The sequence below is a fragment of the Phalacrocorax aristotelis genome, chromosome 3 (assembly GCF_949628215.1).
Source record: "Phalacrocorax aristotelis chromosome 3, bGulAri2.1, whole genome shotgun sequence".
NCBI classification, from domain to species: domain Eukaryota; kingdom Metazoa; phylum Chordata; class Aves; order Suliformes; family Phalacrocoracidae; genus Phalacrocorax; species Phalacrocorax aristotelis.
This window is the reverse complement of record NC_134278.1, coordinates 102635780-102654432: the sequence shown is the minus strand read 5'-3', so window position 1 is coordinate 102654432 and position 18653 is coordinate 102635780. Positions and strand designations below refer to the sequence as shown.

General features: G+C 36.8%; 1 protein-coding gene across 5 annotated transcripts in view; it reads right to left on the bottom strand.

Annotated features, from left to right (window-relative positions):
- The window catches only part of RAB3GAP2 (RAB3 GTPase activating non-catalytic protein subunit 2), a 47724-nt gene that overhangs the window by 7323 nt on the left and 21748 nt on the right, over window positions 1–18653 (bottom strand). For all 5 annotated transcript variants that reach the window (XM_075088837.1, XM_075088840.1, XM_075088839.1 and 2 more), the window contains 19 exons: window positions 17889–18037; window positions 16856–16935; window positions 16656–16745; window positions 15689–15828; window positions 14499–14715; window positions 14040–14183; window positions 13706–13788; window positions 13094–13158; window positions 12563–12653; window positions 10246–10373; window positions 9307–9520; window positions 7729–7826; window positions 6800–6905; window positions 5631–5791; window positions 3927–4143; window positions 3384–3557; window positions 3147–3253; window positions 2030–2096; window positions 1131–1201 (listed from right to left, as the gene is read on the bottom strand). In XM_075088837.1, the coding sequence (XP_074944938.1) occupies window positions 1131–1201; window positions 2030–2096; window positions 3147–3253; window positions 3384–3557; window positions 3927–4143; window positions 5631–5791; window positions 6800–6905; window positions 7729–7826; window positions 9307–9520; window positions 10246–10373; window positions 12563–12653; window positions 13094–13158; window positions 13706–13788; window positions 14040–14183; window positions 14499–14715; window positions 15689–15828; window positions 16656–16745; window positions 16856–16935; window positions 17889–18037 (2402 nt within the window). The remainder of the gene's footprint in view (window positions 1–1130; window positions 1202–2029; window positions 2097–3146; window positions 3254–3383; window positions 3558–3926; window positions 4144–5630; window positions 5792–6799; window positions 6906–7728; window positions 7827–9306; window positions 9521–10245; window positions 10374–12562; window positions 12654–13093; window positions 13159–13705; window positions 13789–14039; window positions 14184–14498; window positions 14716–15688; window positions 15829–16655; window positions 16746–16855; window positions 16936–17888; window positions 18038–18653) is intronic.

Genomic DNA, 18653 nt, shown 5'->3' with positions numbered 1-18653 from the left:
CCTTCATCTCTCCTCCTGCAGGTGTTAATCTAGGCAGAAGTAACAGTGGTGCATTTACATAAAGGCATGCAGAAAAACTGGAAAGGCGTTTTTGCAGAAGCAGCACCTACTACAACTGTATACAACTGAGCCTATTTGCTGAAAGGCACGAGGAAGATGATATTCTCCAATTCTTACAGAGCTAAACAAAAAGCAAAAGCAGAAAGTGAGAGAAGCAAAGGAGAAGGAAAAAAGAAGATGAGACAGCAAATTCTTGTGGGTTTTGTGTTAGGTGTTTTGGGGTTTGGGGTTTTTTTTAAATCACCATCAACACTTCTCTCTCTGCATCTGGACTTCTATGCTGAAAAACATTTAGCTTCTGCTCTACATCCGCACACCAATAGGCAGATTACCCTTACACAATTTAAACAGATCTATCACTTACTGGCAGTGCTCTTCCTAAACTGTCTTCCAGTCCTAAACAGAATTGTCTTCCAGTAAACAGATCCACCACATATTTATAAGTGTTAAAAACCCTGACGTTTTGCAGGGACAAAAGACTGCTAAAACTCATTGCAAACAAGCTGCATACTAGAACAGAAGTTGAATTAGAATGGTAGCGATAAGTTAAAAATGCTCAACAACATCCACAAAATGTTCTGCATTTTGCAGAGTAAGAGCTCATATGTGCAAAACTTGGACCACAACATTAGGAAAAGCTGCTGCTTGTGGGAACCTGAAAGTTTCATGGCAATAACTTACCAGAAAACAGGCACAAAGAAAACACTTTATTTACTGCTTTCTAACTTAAAATTTTACATACACACAAATATATAGTTTTAGAGTATTTCACAAATACCTTATTTAGCAATTACAAGCTAACACTACATGTAAGTCTTCAGTACACATCAGCCAATGCTGATCAGCTACCCCTTAGAGCTGCCTATACTTCATCATTCCACAGACTTGATATTTTAAAATATGCATTCCTTCATCAATTCCCAAAGTTAGCGACATAATAAACCAAATAAGCAGGGGATTTTGATCCAAATTTATTTTAAAAAACCCAAAACAATGGTATAAAAATACTAGTTTCACTAGTTAATAATAAAAATTCAGCCTCAAAAATACCATCACAACACTGCACTCACCTTGTCCATTAGATACGTAGCAGAAGAAAGCCTTTTTACTATGAATGTATTCCACATCATCAGAGCGATACCTAGAACAAGCACACACTTGTAAGCTCCACCTGAATAGAAAAGAGATCTTAAAAGGATGGAGTGAAAAGCCATGGGCCAAAGTTCCTTTAATGCAAAGGAAAATTAAAAAACAGACAAAAAAAAGGTTATGAATGAAACAAGGAGGAATTATGAGTTAGCCTCACTTTATACTTGGACTTCAGATTTCAAATTTTCCAGAAGACGACTAACTAGGTGATTAAATATAGTCAGAAATGCAATGAAACATTTGTTAAAATTATTATTTATGGAGACGGGGTTAAACATTGTAGGTGCACAGAAACTCTGTTGGTAAGCAGGAAGGTTTAAGACTAGTGCTTAAGGCACAGAGTATACCTTATTTGCACACATAAATAATCTACAAAAAAGACAACTGTCATCACATTCACTAAAACAGAGTATCCAGAAATGCATGAAATGCATGAAAAGTAACTGACTGCAAGAAGCATGTGCCACTGTTTAAATACAAATCAAAAAAATAGTTTCAGAATAATTTTATTTTAAAATGTTTTTAGTTAAACACGTGAACTTTATCTAACCAACTTATTTTCATGGTTCTGATGGAAACTCAGTTTCAACATGAAAAACAAAAGCTTGAGCGTCAGCAGAAAGTTTTGGGATGGTTATTTATTTTGGTTTGGGTTTTGTGGTTTTTTTTGTTTGGTTGGTTGGGTTTTTGTTTTGTTTTTTTAATAGAAAACGGCCCTCACCGCTACAAACTGCATACATTTATACTAGTCAACAAACAGCTATTTATTCTGTTGTTTTACAATTTCAAGGACCATTTTTAATAATAGCTTCATACTTACCATGCTGAACGTGAGCATTAATGATGCATCTTAGATGATCTATAGACCTAATGAGAAAACATGCTTCCTTATGTAAAACAAAAAAGTAAAAGAATAAGTCATTACATTATTCAAAACATTTATAAAATATAAACTATTGATTCTTAAAGGACCCAGATAGATTATTTTAAAGCTACTATTTTTTGACAGTTATAGAACTTGTAAGTTATTCTGATATTGCAATCTTCTCTGCTGCTACCCGACAAACATACATGCATGTGGCAAAGTGTGTTGTAGTATTCATGGAACATTATGATTTTGGCACTATTTTCAGGGCTTTGTTTTAGTATATATACTGCTAACATACTCTTTGCTGAAAGGTACCTCCACAAACTGCGGTTGTTTTTCAAATACAAAATCCATTTGTGCTAGAAAGATTAATTTTTACTCCATTTCATTACGATGGAGTAAGTTTTTAACAATCTCAGAGGAACTTTCCATTCTATAGCAAAGTGTTATGTTGCACAGATCTAAGGAGTGCTAATTTCAATTGTAATGTCATCTAAACTTAGGACAACATTTTCCAGTATCAGAGAAGCTCTACATGAGCAGTGACAAAAAGGATTCCCCGCCCCCCCGCCGCCTTCTGTCTCTTACGACAATTCCCAGAAGCAACCAGGGAATTTAGAATATTCAACAAATCTCTCTTTTGTCTTTAAACGGAATGGATTCTGGCCTAATAAATGTAGTAATCTGTGATCTGTTTCAGCATACCCAGAACAGCGGAAATGTTCATCACTATTTTGCAGTACTTGAACTGTTTCGTACTTGCACAAAATACAGTCAAAACCCTTCTTCACACTGTTTAATTGAAGCCAGTTTCCACACTTGCAGTTTTGAGAATCTAATAGCTTAGAAACATACAGTCCTGTCTTTGTACAGTGCCATTCAGCCTCAGGAACTGCATTTGTTTTCTCAATTCAATTTGCTCTTGCCACTTATCACAGAAAAACTGTAACGACTATGCTTTCAAAGTCAATCTTCTTAACAAAAGTTTTTATGAGCTATTACAAACTTGTGAAACTGCTTCTGTTGAGTTGGTCTTAACCATTACTCCCTGCAAATGAAATTCTTTTACCTCTGGGTCCTTATTCCACTGCACTACATATTCCCAACAGCAATGTGCATGGAGTACATCCACTTCAAGACTACATGGAAATTGCTGATATGCTAGTTGCAGCAGCTCTAGAAAAAATAAAATCTGAAGTTACAAGACAGACTTCTTCCCATTATAATTTCTGCTACTTCACAACAGCAGCAACTAAAACATCTCTGCAGACATTTAGAATTTGAAAACTTCATGTTATTTTCTTACCTAGGATTGTTTCCAAGCCTGCATCTGCTTCTGGTTCCTCAAGGAAGATATTAGTATGCATTTCATCAGATTCTTCAGTACTATCTGTATTGTTTCTGTGTTGGGCCAAATTCAGTACAAGAGGACTGAAGCCTTGCTTAAAAACCCACTTTGCTACGGTATCAGCAATACCACCTAGGACATTAAAAAAAAAAACAAACCACCTTATGAGGTATAGTTAATGTGTCCCAGAAGATTTATGATTCAGAATCAAAGGACAAGAGAAGAGACAGAGGTTTTAACTAACAGCATTAATTACTTAAGGATAACTTTGCCAATTAGAAAACCTCCTAAATCAATTGATTAGAGATTTACAATGCATCCTTTACAGTAATACTCTTACAATTTTAAAACACTGTTCTACTTGGTTTGCATTGTTTTTAAATTAAGAAAAGTAACCAGCAGAACAATTTCCAGTGCAGTGTATATCATAAATTGAGGTAAGGATGACTCAGAAGTCTATTAGAAAAACAATCAACCATCTTTCTGAGAGAAAAAATGTACCTTTTCCAGCTTCGAGCAATTTCTTTACAGAAAGCCTGCCCAAAGGCTCAGTCTGGAGTGATGAAACTCTTTTTGTCCTTTTGGTCACTTTGCTATGCAGTAGTGTTTGAAGTATCAAGCAATCCTCTAGCTGTTTCAGCAAAAGTTTCCAATACTCAGTATCAAGGGAAAGTGCTTCCCAGGATTCTGTGTCTGAACCTACAATTATTTGGGAAAACTAACAGAACATACGAACTGTTTTAGGCCTGTTCACTTGAAGTAGCACAGATTTGTTTAAAAACAGAAATGCATAGTATTAAAATGGAAAGCTATATCCTAAGAGCTACTGCATTTTAACGAATAATTTTGTTCAAGGTATGTGCATTAACTATCATGCAACCATCAATTAATATCCCACGCTGCTCACAAGATATACAGGTTCTTAAACAAAAACATAAGGAAATAAAAGGACCTGAAAGGTCATCTTATAGTCTCATTTTAAAGTTCATGTTTAGCTGAAAAGTGGGTTAGAATCCCTTCAAAAATATTTAATTCTAAGTCCTCTGCTATATACACATTCCCAACATATATGATTAATCCACCTACATTTCCATTTCCTATCATACTAAGAAACATCATTCACCCAGAAACACTGGATCACACCCTACCACAGTTCTGTGTGTTATTTTGACAATTCTCATGTTTATCAGCAAATGCTCTGCCAGGAAGCTCAAGTAGGGTGCAGATCTGATTTTTAGCTTTGTACACCAAGACAGCAAACTCTAGAGTTCTCAGAAGCCTGACCATTAACAATTTTAGGCTTTAAGCCAAAGGATGGTAGTAAAAAAAAGGGGGGGGGGGGCAGGGCAGGGGGAAGGGATAAATGACTTTATGGAAGGGAGATTTTGGGGGAAATAAAGCTGTTGCTTTATTCTTTGAAGAGCAGAAGAGAAGGTGACAAAGGAGAGACCATATGGGTAAAGCATAATATGTTGCAGCATACCAACATCCCTATGTGGGCAATGCTAACAATTTTAATATATGGAATTACAATACTTAAGGTGAATGTGCAAAAACACTAAAATGCTTCCCAGCAACCTAGTTATAATTTATAAGGCAGTCTATTTACAAGACTGCACATCACCTAAACCCCATGTAATCTGTTATGGCAAGCAGTAAAATACAAGCATGCCTAGTGCTATTTAGGAATGTAATAACTTTTTCCATTTTGAATGGCAGTGCTGTGTGGAGTGTCACAGTGTTAATCCCAAATCTCTTTGTGAAGAGATACTTATTGCTAAAAAAACCCAACCACCCATCACCTTAAGAAGTAAAGCATAGTAACATAATGGCTAAGAAAATCAACCAGTATCTAAAAAAACAAATCAAGATTGCATTAAAACAGGTTTATCATCCAGAGTTCAGTGAACTTCTCAAATTTTTGTGGAAACTGCAAAGACTTTAAGTTTGTCAACATTATTTGCTATTAAGAGAAAAATGCACTGTGCAGTTCCCATTCCATATGTAAATATGTTCAGCAACCAATTCTGATATTCTTCCACCTCAGCATAATATTCTTCAAATTGAAATACAAGTTTTCAGGCTTTCAGGATGTTAGAATGGCAACAAATTAACACCGAGGATGTTATTCCATTACAAAGACAGCAATTTCCATGGAACTGATACAGTAAATAAAATAAAAGGGCGAAGTCCAACATGACATACCTTTTTCTCTGTCACACTGTCAATTATCTGTGCAGTTACAGAATGTCCAACGTGAGCAGATAACAAAGCAGCTGCATTGTTTTCAGACTGAACACAAGCTGTACGCATCTGCTGCCACCAAGGGGAAACCGACTGAGTGTCCCATGACTCATCTATAGCAACTGTGGAGAAAGGGGGAGCAAGAAACTCAACTTGGGTCATTGGCTGTTAACATTAGTAAAGCAGCAGCCAACCCTGAAACCATCACTTACTAATACAGCTTGTATTAGGAACAATTTCCAGTTACTCTACATTATCTTTTTCTAGGTATGCAGCATACAATTTCTAGATTATAACTCAAATTTAAAATAATGAGTGGAACATTAATTACTTGTTCTCCAAGTTTCGTTTGTAGGAAATGGGCAATAGATCTAAATCACTAGGTAGTAAAACCTGCTGCACGTTTACTAGATATAAGGAATATTACAAAGTGATCCTTTGCAGTGCAGACAGCTTCTTTTGTGATTTCAAGATGCCACACGTATTCAATGTGCTCAAGCTGGCTCTCTTCAGGGTACCTCATGTTCAGCAGGATTAATTTATTCAGACAGCAGCAGAAGCATATTCACACTTCCAGTTTCAAGCTGACAATGGTGCCCTATGGCAAACTAGACATAAGGGAACCTGGCACAGACATTTTCATACAGCTCTGTGTGAGGCAGGAGAATCAGCATGTGTACATTACACAGCTTACTTCAAATCATGGCAAGCTGACTTTTAGAGTACCCCCAAATTAGAGATGTTAAATATACAAATGCTGCTAGAATAACAGTGTCTCAATAAGTTAAAGCAACTGGAAGGACTTCCGAGAGCCAGTCAGCACAAGGGAGAGGGGCAGGACTACACACCCAGAAAAGGGAGGAAGGGGAGCTGGACAGCCACCTTCTGGTGCCAAATAGGAGTTGTGTCAACTTAGTGGAAAGTGAAACTGCAGGTCATGAAGACCACCTTTAATTGTGATGCTTCAGATCTTGATTTTATTTTTGGTTAGTTCATCAACATGCACCATTTAGCTGTCAGAAAATTTGTGAGGAGAAAACCCTAAGTGATAATACAGGCTAGTCAGAGTAGCAGATTTCTAATAATAATTGGTATCAGTTGTGTTTACGTGTTCCAAATGCACATTTCACCTTTCATTTTGCTCAGAAGTGACAGCAGAGTGTGAAGGCAACTGACAGAACCTGGTTTGTCTAGAATATCTTTTTCCTTGGAAAGCCATAAATTGAGAAGGAGTGACTGTAAAAAAAGAGAATATGCAATTAAAGCAATAGAATGGAATTCTAATATTGCAATACACCTACTGCAAACACTTTCTTGAACAAATTTTGTGTCATGTAACAGAAGTGTTATATACATGAACCCTTATTATATTAACATAGAAAGTTAAAAATACATTGCATAAGATACCCCATGACAGACTTTGAAATGGAACAATACAATCTGTATCTTTCATTTAGAAAGATATCTTAGAAAACACCCTCATTTGAAGGCACAGCCAGCTAATACCAGTATGTTAGCAAACTCAACTTGGTAAACATTAGTAGTTATTAATATCACAGCTGAAAATCTTAACACAAGCAAGTAATACTGAAACAGGTGTTTCCATCATTATGTAGTGGATGGAAAGAAGTAGCAAAACACTAAAGTTACATGCATATGAAAGATAAAGATGGTTGTCTGAACACTACTAGTGACTCTGAAAACTTCACTAAATTATTTTTAAACTTCCTTGCTTGCAACAAACGTATCAGTGCCTGAAATTAACTACTCATAATTCTTGCTTCTTTGTAGAAGTCTTCAGCTAATCTTCTTGTAGTCCTAAATGAATACTCTAGACATTCCCACTACAAAACCTACATTTTCTACTAGATTCTTTTTTTTCTTTGTCATATCTTAAGTGGGAAATACAAATATCAGCACCTAAAACACTGAATACGGGAGTATTTCAACACAGTCTGAACACAGCATTAATTCAGAGGTCAACATTCCGTTTTTCCTTTCAATATTCTGTTTTCAAAACACTAAATGAAAGTTTTAAAGTATGGAATAAATATCTTACCAATAGGATTTGAGGGCTAAAACCTGCCGATTCCAATGCTTGGCACATTTCCTCTGTGGAACTCTCCCCACACAAACACTTCCAGAATAAAAAGCTGCCTGAAGCAAAAATTAGTTGCCATTATGAATGACATCTAAAGCCAGTGTCTCTCCCCTCACACTTACATGAAAAATCATATGTTGATCAGGTCCTACTGAGTGCAATACAGAGGACTAAGTGACATCCAGGATACCCTGATGTTTACCCTTAGTGGAGCAGAAGGTTCATTACAAAGGACGTAAGTGTCCCTACCACTACAGGGGGCATATGGAAAATGGATTTATAACAAAACAAATGGTATTGTACTGCTTGCATTACACATTTTGTTCAGTTCAAAGAATGGCTTGAAGTGTCAGACAAGTTTATCCATGGAGTAATCCATAACTCTGTGGCAGCATGTTGTATCTTATATAGCAAACTAATGGTACTTCAGCCAATTAAAAAACCCAGACAATTACACAATTCATACCTTTCCAGCAGTACAGAAAGTGTGAGTGTCCCTTTGAGGCAGAGGAAAACTGGAAAAACAAGATCTTCAAGAAACTATCTAAACTGTTCAGCGTGACATTGATACTTCAATTATATTTGTTTCCAGCTGAACACCCTCAGAAGTTACTGGTGATCCCTGCCCAAGATGGTGGGGAGAAGAGTACTTCTACCCCAGTTCTGAAAACCAAGTGTAGTGTTATGGTAGAGAAAACGCAAATTCTAAAACTACCTAGAAACAGCCTTTGATCTTCATACAGATGAAAGCCAAGCTCTTCTGCCTAACTTTTCAATCCCAATTCCTCTCAAGTTCTGATGATTAAAGCCAAAAGAAGCAGGACGCTACAAAGTGAACACCATGCAATACCTGTGCACAGAACTCTGTTTCCACCAAAATTTCCCCAGAAAAAAAACATCTGGAAAGACTGTACTTTTGAAACAGGTTTAACTCAAGCTGCTTCCACTTGTTATTTCCCAACAACCCCTCAAGCACAGATCTGCAAACTAAAGCAGACTACAGACAGTAACCCCATCCCACACCCCAAGACACCCCAGACACTCTCCCCATCCATAATATTTCAGATCAACATTGTCCAAAATCTCCTCAACTCCACAAATGAGGGGTCCTTATTCCTTCACCTAACGGTCCTGTGCTGCCTCTGGTCAGCTCCTCCACCTCCGAGGCTAAAGTCAGTCCTGTCATTAACTGAACTCTTGAGGTGCTGCAACCACAAAAGAAATGGCTGGATACAACTGCTCTGTAAAGTACCTAGTTGCTACTGCCCAACTCAGCGGTGTTAAAAAACGAATGAGCAGTGATAACATGGCTCTAGGGTAATTATAGCCACAGGTGTAGTTAACCTGTATTAATATCCATCTAGTTAGAAAGACTTGTCCTATGGCTAAAGGTAAGAGTCTGGAACTAGCACTGTCACATACCACTTCAAGGCAAGCCAGCTTGTTAAAGCCCCCAGATTAAGGCTAAAATATTAAGACCATCTGAGATTATAACCAGTCTTTAAGTAATTTGACAAACAGTTCAGTAGCTCTTACCTAAAGCCACATATTCTCTGTCTTCCATATTTTTCACATTAATCACATCCTTTTCATATTCCAAATAATCTAAGAACACTTTCACAGACAATACGTCATCCTTCTCATCAGCAAACTGAACAGTAGTTCGGGTGTTTTCTTTCTTGTAGTTCTCCAGCAAAGTTTGGAGCCTATGAAAATCTTTTTCTTCCAGCCGAAGCAGCTTAGCCAAGTCCTTAAAAGAAAAGCGCAAAGAACTACACATCACAAGGCTAGTGCAAACATATGTTTTTCAAAACACAGTAAAAACTAAAACAAAAGTCAGAAGAGTCAAAATACTGTTTTGAACATTAAAAAAATCTTTTAAAAGGGCCAAAATGATTGAATAATCTCAAAATGAGTTTTTCATATAGCTCAAATGAAGACCATCCCTAGCTTCATTTTTAAGGAGTTCAGCAGATACATTTCCCGTATTTAGTTTCTGCTCATAGTATAGCAATCACCCATCAAGCAAACAAGCCAATATAACACCACTCTACATAGTTTTTATAAGTGTATAAGCATTTTCACAAATAATATCAAAAGCAAGCCAAATTATGATACTACACAAACAAGTATCAGAATTTGTAATTTCTACTGGTTTCAAAACATCCCTCCAAAACTAAACAAAGGTAAAAACATGCTGGATAAAGGATGGAAACCATGAGACCCTGGTTCTATTTTCACTTCTGTATCAACTTTACATGACTACTGAAGAATATTAGGCAGATGAATTACTAGGCATTTGTACTGGGGAAAGAGAGGGGGAAGCATTATAAAACAATTACTTCATTAAAAGTTCCAGGCCAAAAAACAAGTAACTCACTCACCTACTTATTTTATCCGAGGCCTTGAAAACATATTTTTATGCTTAAATCACCACTTGATTCTACAAGAAAACTGAATTTTCAATTTACTCACATTATCTGATGGTGGAGTGTCTTTCTGTATGCTTTGGGAATTTAGTTTGCTAACGAGTTCATAAAGATGTAACAGCTTTAACTTGTTCGCGCAGAACTGCAGTAGCCCTTCATCCACACACTCAAGCTCTGAGAAGAAATAAAAACTGCATGTGAACTTGAATATACAGCCTGGAATAATGAAACATACTTCGCAGCTGCACTAAACTCCTCCTTTATTAGAACTGGAGGACTTATGTGTCTCAGTGTAATCTTTTGATGAACAGCTGCTTGGAATGATTATATTTAATTCATGGCAGCATAAAACAAGATTTATTTATTTATTTTTTCGAGAAGTGTTAGAGAAAGATATCAGATTCATTTTTAAACTGAAGGAGGTTGACAATGGGGAACTGAACAAAGACAAATCCCTTGGCTTTTTCTGGTTTAAGGCCAAACCAAAGACTGCCCAAAATTTAAATACTCTAAGTCTCAAACATATTAATACCAAACTATAATCTTTTATTCTTATGCCAATATTTTAAGCATATTCCTTGTATCAGAAGAGAGATTGATATCTAATATCAGTAGATATCAATTTCATTGCTGCAAAACACTGCCTTTTGTATTTCCACAATCTCAGTCTCAGAAATTGGACGTACCTATTGACATTCAAATTTCAGCAACAATTAAAGCAGTCAGAATATAGGAAGCTAACACCAATATTGGAAAAAATCTATTCCAACTCCTCTGTTTTAAAAGAAAGCATTTTACAGATGTCCTAAAAGGACCTTTCTATAGAAAAGATATCTCTGAATACGTTATCTTCACCAGAAACAGTTTCTAAATACGATTTTCTCCCCATGAACCCTTAAACACTTTTGATACATTGCTATTAAAAATCCTACAAATAAAACAAATGTACAGAGCTTGCTGCACAGTTGCTTGACCTTTTCTTCACAACCACAGCATTCAAAGAGCCCAGCATCTGCTTCACATTATCTTTTACCTACTAAGCACAAGTGGAAGGATATGCCACTACTCTTCTGAAATTAGAAGGCTGGAACATCAGCCAAGTTTGTTCTTTATTGTGACTGTGAGGAAATAATGTTATGTATTACAATAAAAGATTAATGATGAAAAGACACACTCAAATAAACAGACATAAGTGTACAGTTCTGTCAATCTCTCTTCCACGTAAAAGGGCATGTTTCCATTTTTCCTTTGATTTTTTTTGGAGTTCTAATAGAAATGGTTAATGCTAGTGATTTAGAATGACAGAGACCAAAATTAAGTAGAGGACTGCCATGTGTGAAGCTCTCCATCACCTCCATGAAAATAGGAGGGGAAAAAAACCCACCACCCCACACTAATACAAGTAAAAGACAGACTTCCTCTCAAGGCTTTGAAACTATGAAAACGTGTTGTTACATTCTCACTGAGGTAGGACAAGGGGCACAGCCTTCCCGATTGACAAATGGTTTATTCAGGACTTCCACACAACGCTGGTAGGGATTTCTTGACCCCTATTGTTAAAGCCTCATCTTCTAACAAGCTGAAATTAATCCAAAGAAAAATAATAAAAAAAAAAAACCCCAGACTTCTATTGCTGAGAAGTCCCAACACATGCAAAGGAAGTAGCAGGCGCATGCTTTTCCACTGTATTCCTCAATACCCAGCTGGGTCTCCAAAATCGGGTCACCCCAACCTCAAGCACGAAAAAGTTTCTCCCAGTTTAGAAATATTCAAGCATATCATTTCAAAGAAACAACCTTACAGACTTTCAGCAACAACATTTTGAATGGGTAATGACATTTCCTGACGTTGGCTCTGAAATCTCTAGCAAAACGTATGAAATGTAACTTCAGCAAAGTTTACCAAGAAAAGATACCAGGCGTCTGGCCAGAGCTCAGATCCTCAGTAATAAGGATTTTGTGCATTAAAATTCACAGACCCAAAGTACCACATCCTTACTGCCTTCCTTGGAGGGAGAGAAAAAACTAAATTTTCTACAGGCAGAAGTCTGTGTGACCTTCTTTCTGAAGAAAGCTTTTACTGGATGCAAATACCCAGCCCAGTTGTTGGGTGTTTTTCTTTTTTAATACAATCACAAGTTACTAGGCACATAGGAAGCATAGCAAAGCATACTTACTAGCAAGCTATTTGCAGTCTGCATTAAAAAAAAACATGTAGAAGCAACATCCTGTGATTTCTAGTAGCAAAACTAAGCAGACTAAGTCTGGTCTCGCTGTGGAATAGAATAGTTCTACAATAGCTTTATAGCACTGCAGACAAAGTGCAAATGCCTCTTCATATTTGCAAAATAAATATCCACCTACCCTGTTTTTTTAAATTATCCATTAATGTCTGAGTGGTGTTTGTGAGAGATGAAAGTGGCACACGTTCACTTGTCAATATACTTTCCAGAGCCTGTTAAGCAGACGTTCAACAGAATTAAACATTTACTTAATTTTACTGTAAAAACATGTAAGGTAAGCCAACAAAGCACAACTTTCACAATGATTTTTCATCTGTATTTGTCTTTGCATATACTTGTGGTGTTATCTGATCCTATGGATCAGTCTGCTCTCTTTTTATTATTTTGACTTTTACCACGGAAGATGCCTTGGGGGGGTCACAACTCAATTCCAGTTGATATGTTGTAAAATAAAAAAATATTAAGAAATTTTAAAAAACCCAAACCAACCAAAAAAAAAAACCAAACACAAAACCCCCCACCAAATTAGCTCAATTATTTTTTTCAAGTAACTCTAGGAAAAAAATAACATACTTTGAAAGATTTAGCACTCTAATCAGATAACACAACATTTTTTTCTAATATTAAAGTATAATGGCTTCTAAATACTCACCTGTTTCTTTGTAGCAGGGTATTTGATATCAAGTATTAATTCCTTTGCTTCAGCTTCAATCAAATCTGCAAGCAAAGACAATCACAACTTCAAGTCATATTTCTCAAATGCATTCTGAAAAACAAGTCAGCCTGCACCACAGTTAAGATGCACGTTGGTTCATGCTATAGACATGAAGACACTACTATAAAAGTTGCCAAAATAAACTTGGGGAAAATGAAACAGAATAACAGCTCAGTGGCATCTCTTACTCTAAATCTGTCTTTTGTAAGAAATATGTATTACTTACAGGAAGATGGATATCTAGAGTCAAATGCTGAACTCCATTATATAGCATAATGGGCTGCAAATAGACCATGTTTTATGCAAGCACTCAAAGTACAGTTTAGTTAAGATTTACATGGCAGGCAAGGCTTATACGGGATCCCTGTATAAAATAAACTTAATGTGGTAGCTTAATTAAAAAAATACAAGCTACCTAAAGGTCATAATTCACAGCACATACAGTTGTCAGAATGTACCACAATCATACCTGTGTTTGTACACTTACAGGACAGACAATACAAGAACAATTTGATAACATACAATCTTAAATTATACAAGAGAACCTACCCAGGTCTGAGGTTTTAGCTTTGAGTAAAGCATTTAACTTCTTCACTAGATGCATATCCTTTGCTCGCTCACTCTTTTTATCACTGAAAGGAAATAGTTTTGGTTGTATGAGTGAAGAGAACTAAAGTGAATGATTCAGGAAAAAAAAAATTATTTATGCTACTTCAAGATAACATCACATTAATAAAGTTAATGCATACAAACTAATGAGACTATTACCAGAGTACTATTCAGCTTGAGAAGGAACACCAGAATTGCTCTCTCTAAATAAAATATTGTTTCCAAAAACAATAATGGAAGTCATTTGGTTATACCAAGCACAGAAAGTCCTTACCTCAGTGCTAAATGGAAAGGTACATGGACAGTTTTTATGCTTCCAGAGACTGGATCAACAAGGCATATCTGATGAGTCTGAGGCTGCCATCCCTGACTGGTCACATTGTTTAGACCCATTATTTTATAACCAGGATACAACAACCTGAAATCAACAAAAACCACAGCCTTTACAGTGAAGAACAAAATCAGCAACCTTCCCTTTCCACACACTGAATAAGAAGATGACAAATTTTATAAAGCTGAAGTTTAACTACTGCTAAATGTGTTTATCAGGAAAAACTGTAGAGTGACATAACATGACAAAATCTCCTTCTATAAAACCAGATGCATTCAGAAGAAACACTGTGAGCAAATAAAGCAGCGCCTGCCAGCATTTCCGCTTTTACCGCTGGCATATTCACATATCACTTTATTGCAGCAGCACAGCCGATATGCCTACCTGCTAACTGTTTCTTACCTACAATATTTCCCCACATTGAAGGCTCCAACCCGAGGCCCTTGTTGTGTGCTCCATACTTCCAGAATGCCTCTCCTTGGAGCATAGATCACAAGGAACTGAGCCACTCTGCTTGGACCTTGTGCATTTCCAAAAGGAGAAAAATCCATCTTCTCAGTTTCCCGCTCATTAAGGTCCTCTACAGTCTGTATCCAACCAACTTCTGCATCACGGTATCCTTTGAAAGAGAAGAGAGAAGTTCACTAGTGTACAGAAATTAATACATGATTAGTACACATCACCACCCACTTAAAGTTCGATGCCAGCAGCAAGCTGTCTTTAACTTCAGTTTCAAACTGTGCAAATCTGGCCAGTCACCAGAGTCCTATCAAGAACTGTGGTCCATCAGCTAAGAGCAAGGCCCACCAGAGGACTCCTCAGAGCCAAATGCAGCCTCCTGCAAAGCTTTGGGGAGGAACAAGTTCTTCTGGGAGAACCCACAAAAAAAAAAAATAACCGCAAAACTCATCAGGTCTGTACTCTGGACATTACATCAATGCAAAAGCTTCTTGGAGAAGAAAGATCTGTAGTAAGCATCCAGATTTCTCACGTTTCAAAACAACAAAAAAAATAAGATTCAGGGAATGAAATTTGGATAACCTAGGATACGTAAGTTTTTATTCATATGTTTTCATTCATATGTTTTCACCATTAAAATGCAATTTTTAGTAACCCAATAAAAATATTCACCTTCCCTCTCTCTCTGGGTAACGCAAACACTTTCCCTCATAGAAAATCTTCCTAAACAAAAAAGGCAGAGATGCTGTAATGGCACCACTAAACTATGTAATGGCTAAGCAAATGCAAATGTAGAATTGAGCTAAAGCTTTTCCAAAAAAATTATTAGGCCAAAAGCTTTCTGTAGGGGTACAGTCAGGGCCAGGGTACAGGGAGACAGGGCAGGGAAATCTATACAATACAAACCCAGAAGACTGAATTTTACTATAGACCGTTTCAGAATTTCAGGGATTGGTACCACAATACCCTTATGGACTTTAAGTTACATCTGCCTTTAATATTTGGTTTGTAATAACACAATGTACTAAAGTCTTTCTTAATAATGAAAAAACACTTTGAATTCTGAGTCTGAATAGAAGAAGCCACAGTATTTTGAACAACATTATTTGCTAGACTAATATACACTATAATACCTTTCCACATGCGAACTGCAAGTCCTCTTGTAACATCCAGTAAAATAACCCTTCCAAAATCATCTGTTACTGCTGCCAAAGTGTTACATGGAGAAAGGCATATTCTTTCACCATGGCGACGGGAATCTGGAAGTCCAAATCTTAAAAAAAAAAAAATCAAGCAAAACCACTAGATACTTATTTACCTATTTTTCTTCAGAAATAGTAAAAGAGTATCTTTTAAGGACTAAGATTTCTCTTTTTTTAAGGTTACATAAAGGTATCAGTAAAATTAAGAGCAAAGTATGAAAACAGTTTTTTGTACTGTCTACTGGGAGATTTCATAGGTCTGTTAAAGTCCTACTTGAAAACCAAAGTTCAGAAACTAGGATAAGGAATTGCCCTGTCATGCATCTCAGAGCAAGGATCTCAGAGCAGTGGGTAACTTTATAAGCCCTCTCTTATGGCCAACTAGTCTTGAGAATACTTAAAAAAAAAAAAAAATCAGGAAAACCAATCAGGAAATTAATTTTGTCTTTCATCAGTTTTCTTGAAAACATGAGGCTACAACCTGTTGTTCCCATTCTCCTCTCTCCACAATCAAGAGGGAAACAGGAAACCTCCTAATTTCTGTGAGGGACTTTAAACTATCTTACGCAGCACACACTTCATGCAGCTTCTTCGAAAATCTTCAGTGATAAACTTCAGGACTGACTGATATTCATGTACTTGTACTGTCATTAAACTGTGCATGTTGTCCTTTTACAGTAACAATGAACCCACACACTGGAAGTGAGAGAGATGAGTAATTTGTCCAGAATGATAAATTGAAATGAAACAAAGCTTAAAACAGATGACCTGCAAACTACCGTCGCTGCTTCAAGTCAAGAAAAATAAGCACGTTCATCAATTCTGTGCCTTTCAAAATAATTCAAACAATTAAAAACACAAGAGATTTAAAGCGATTGAGATAGTCCATAACACTTACCTCACTGCCAATGGGGTTGCAGGTTCAACTTTGGGTTTCTGTTTTTGGGCAGGTTCTTCTTCATGTTTACTCTTCCAACCAAGCCAGCCACTTGCAATAGAAAAACACATTAGGAGAATCATACTGATGGTCCTAAAAATCCTCAAACTACTACGTAGCTACTAAAACAAAAATAGTTTAATATAATTTTTTGTTATTACCTGGCAGCATTAAATAACGCTGAAGTCAGTTTACTTGCAACTGCTAAGGCAACATGAGACAACAGTGGCTGTGAGCTACCCTGAAAGAAAGGAATAAGTGTTTAGGAAAGTAAAGAAACAGTCAGCTGCGAGCCACCCTGAAATGAAGGAACAAAGTGTTTAGAAAGCCAAGAAATAGTTCTTACACTGAACTCAACTGCAGAATAGTTTTTCAGGCCTCCTATGGACTTTCAGCTCAGAAAGCATAGCTTTAAGACTCTGCAAAATTTTAATTCATTGCCCCCAGAAAAGCCATTCTGACATCTCTTTACCATTTCAAAATCCTCCTGCAAGTCACTGGTAGCTCAGTATGTTTGTCTGCAACAGAAGTTAAAAAAACCCTGTGTATGATTTATCATGGAGAGTTAGCTGGTGTATGGCTTTGGCATCCTTGCAAATATCAACGTAAGCAGTCTTTTTCATAAACATATTGGAAAAGCAAGTACAAAATCAAAATTCCAATTCTAGCATTTTCAGTCAACTTCTGATTCAGGGTCTGAATGTTCAAGACACACAGCTACACTGCCATCCTTATCCTCCAATACAACAGAAGACAACCTAAGTGTGCTACAGGCATCATTAAGCATAAATTGCAGTTTTCTTCCACTATATAAAATCACCACAGAATATTCAGGCCATATGTGTACATGACCAAAGATCCCCAAAAATCCGCAATATGCATGTTTACACAATCTCAAAGTAATTTAAAAAAAAAAACTTACACTACTTAATTGGCAATAAATTAGCATCTGAAAAATTAAAAATATTACTTGACTATATTAATTTTAAGATAAAAAAATAAAATTTCTCATTAGCAGGAACCTGTGGTAGACTTTACTACCACATCTACTCCAAATCATTCCAGCTTCAGACAATCAAGAAGACAGGGAAACGTCAGCATAAAATCACCACAGGAATACTTCAGAAACACCCATGCAGAAAAGAGAAGGATTAATTATTCAAAGTTTCAGCAAGCCAGCTTTCTAGTACATACCTCCAGGGCAAAAAAGAAACCAGTGAAAGGATTGGATCCAACAGTAACATACTGACACATAGCAGGTGGGCTGTTTTTTATAGCTGCATTATATCCACCTATATTGGAGGCGGTCTTCATTTGATCAAAAGGAGACAGTGTCATGATGCCTAACAAAGACATTAAAGTGAATGTCTTATACTTTCAGAACAAAGGTATGCAATTGCTCTAAAAGTCTAAATATATTCCTGCCTTCTTGACTGACCAACCAACGTTCAGAGTGAAGGCAGGACAGCAGCTTTAACCACAGAAATTCCAAAGAACACAGCAGAAATAACCTAATGTACTTAGGTTAATTATGAAGCATAATTGGTTTGTTTAGAAGAAGAAAAAACCACTTCAGCACAGTTCAGCAGGAAAAGCACATCTACCAAATTCACTTCACCTGCCCCATTAGCCCCCTTCTGACCTCTTACTGCTTCTGTGAAAAGGGTGGAAGAGAAATGAAGCTTACTGTCCCTCCCATCTGCCTGTCAGACAAGAACCTGGGACTCTGCAAACTCCTAAGGAGTAAAAGTCTTTGAAAGCCTAGAAGTCAGTTTGACAATCTCAAATTGCTCAAATCTGAGCAATCTCACATTTTTATTTCTTTATGTGCTAGACTCAGGAAAGACCCGTATCAGACTTAACCTGCCAGACAGCTCTTTAACCTGGCAGAAATGGGAATAACTGCATCTGATCTAGTCTCTCTTGGCTGTTTCTTACCAAACAAGAGAGGACAAGAAA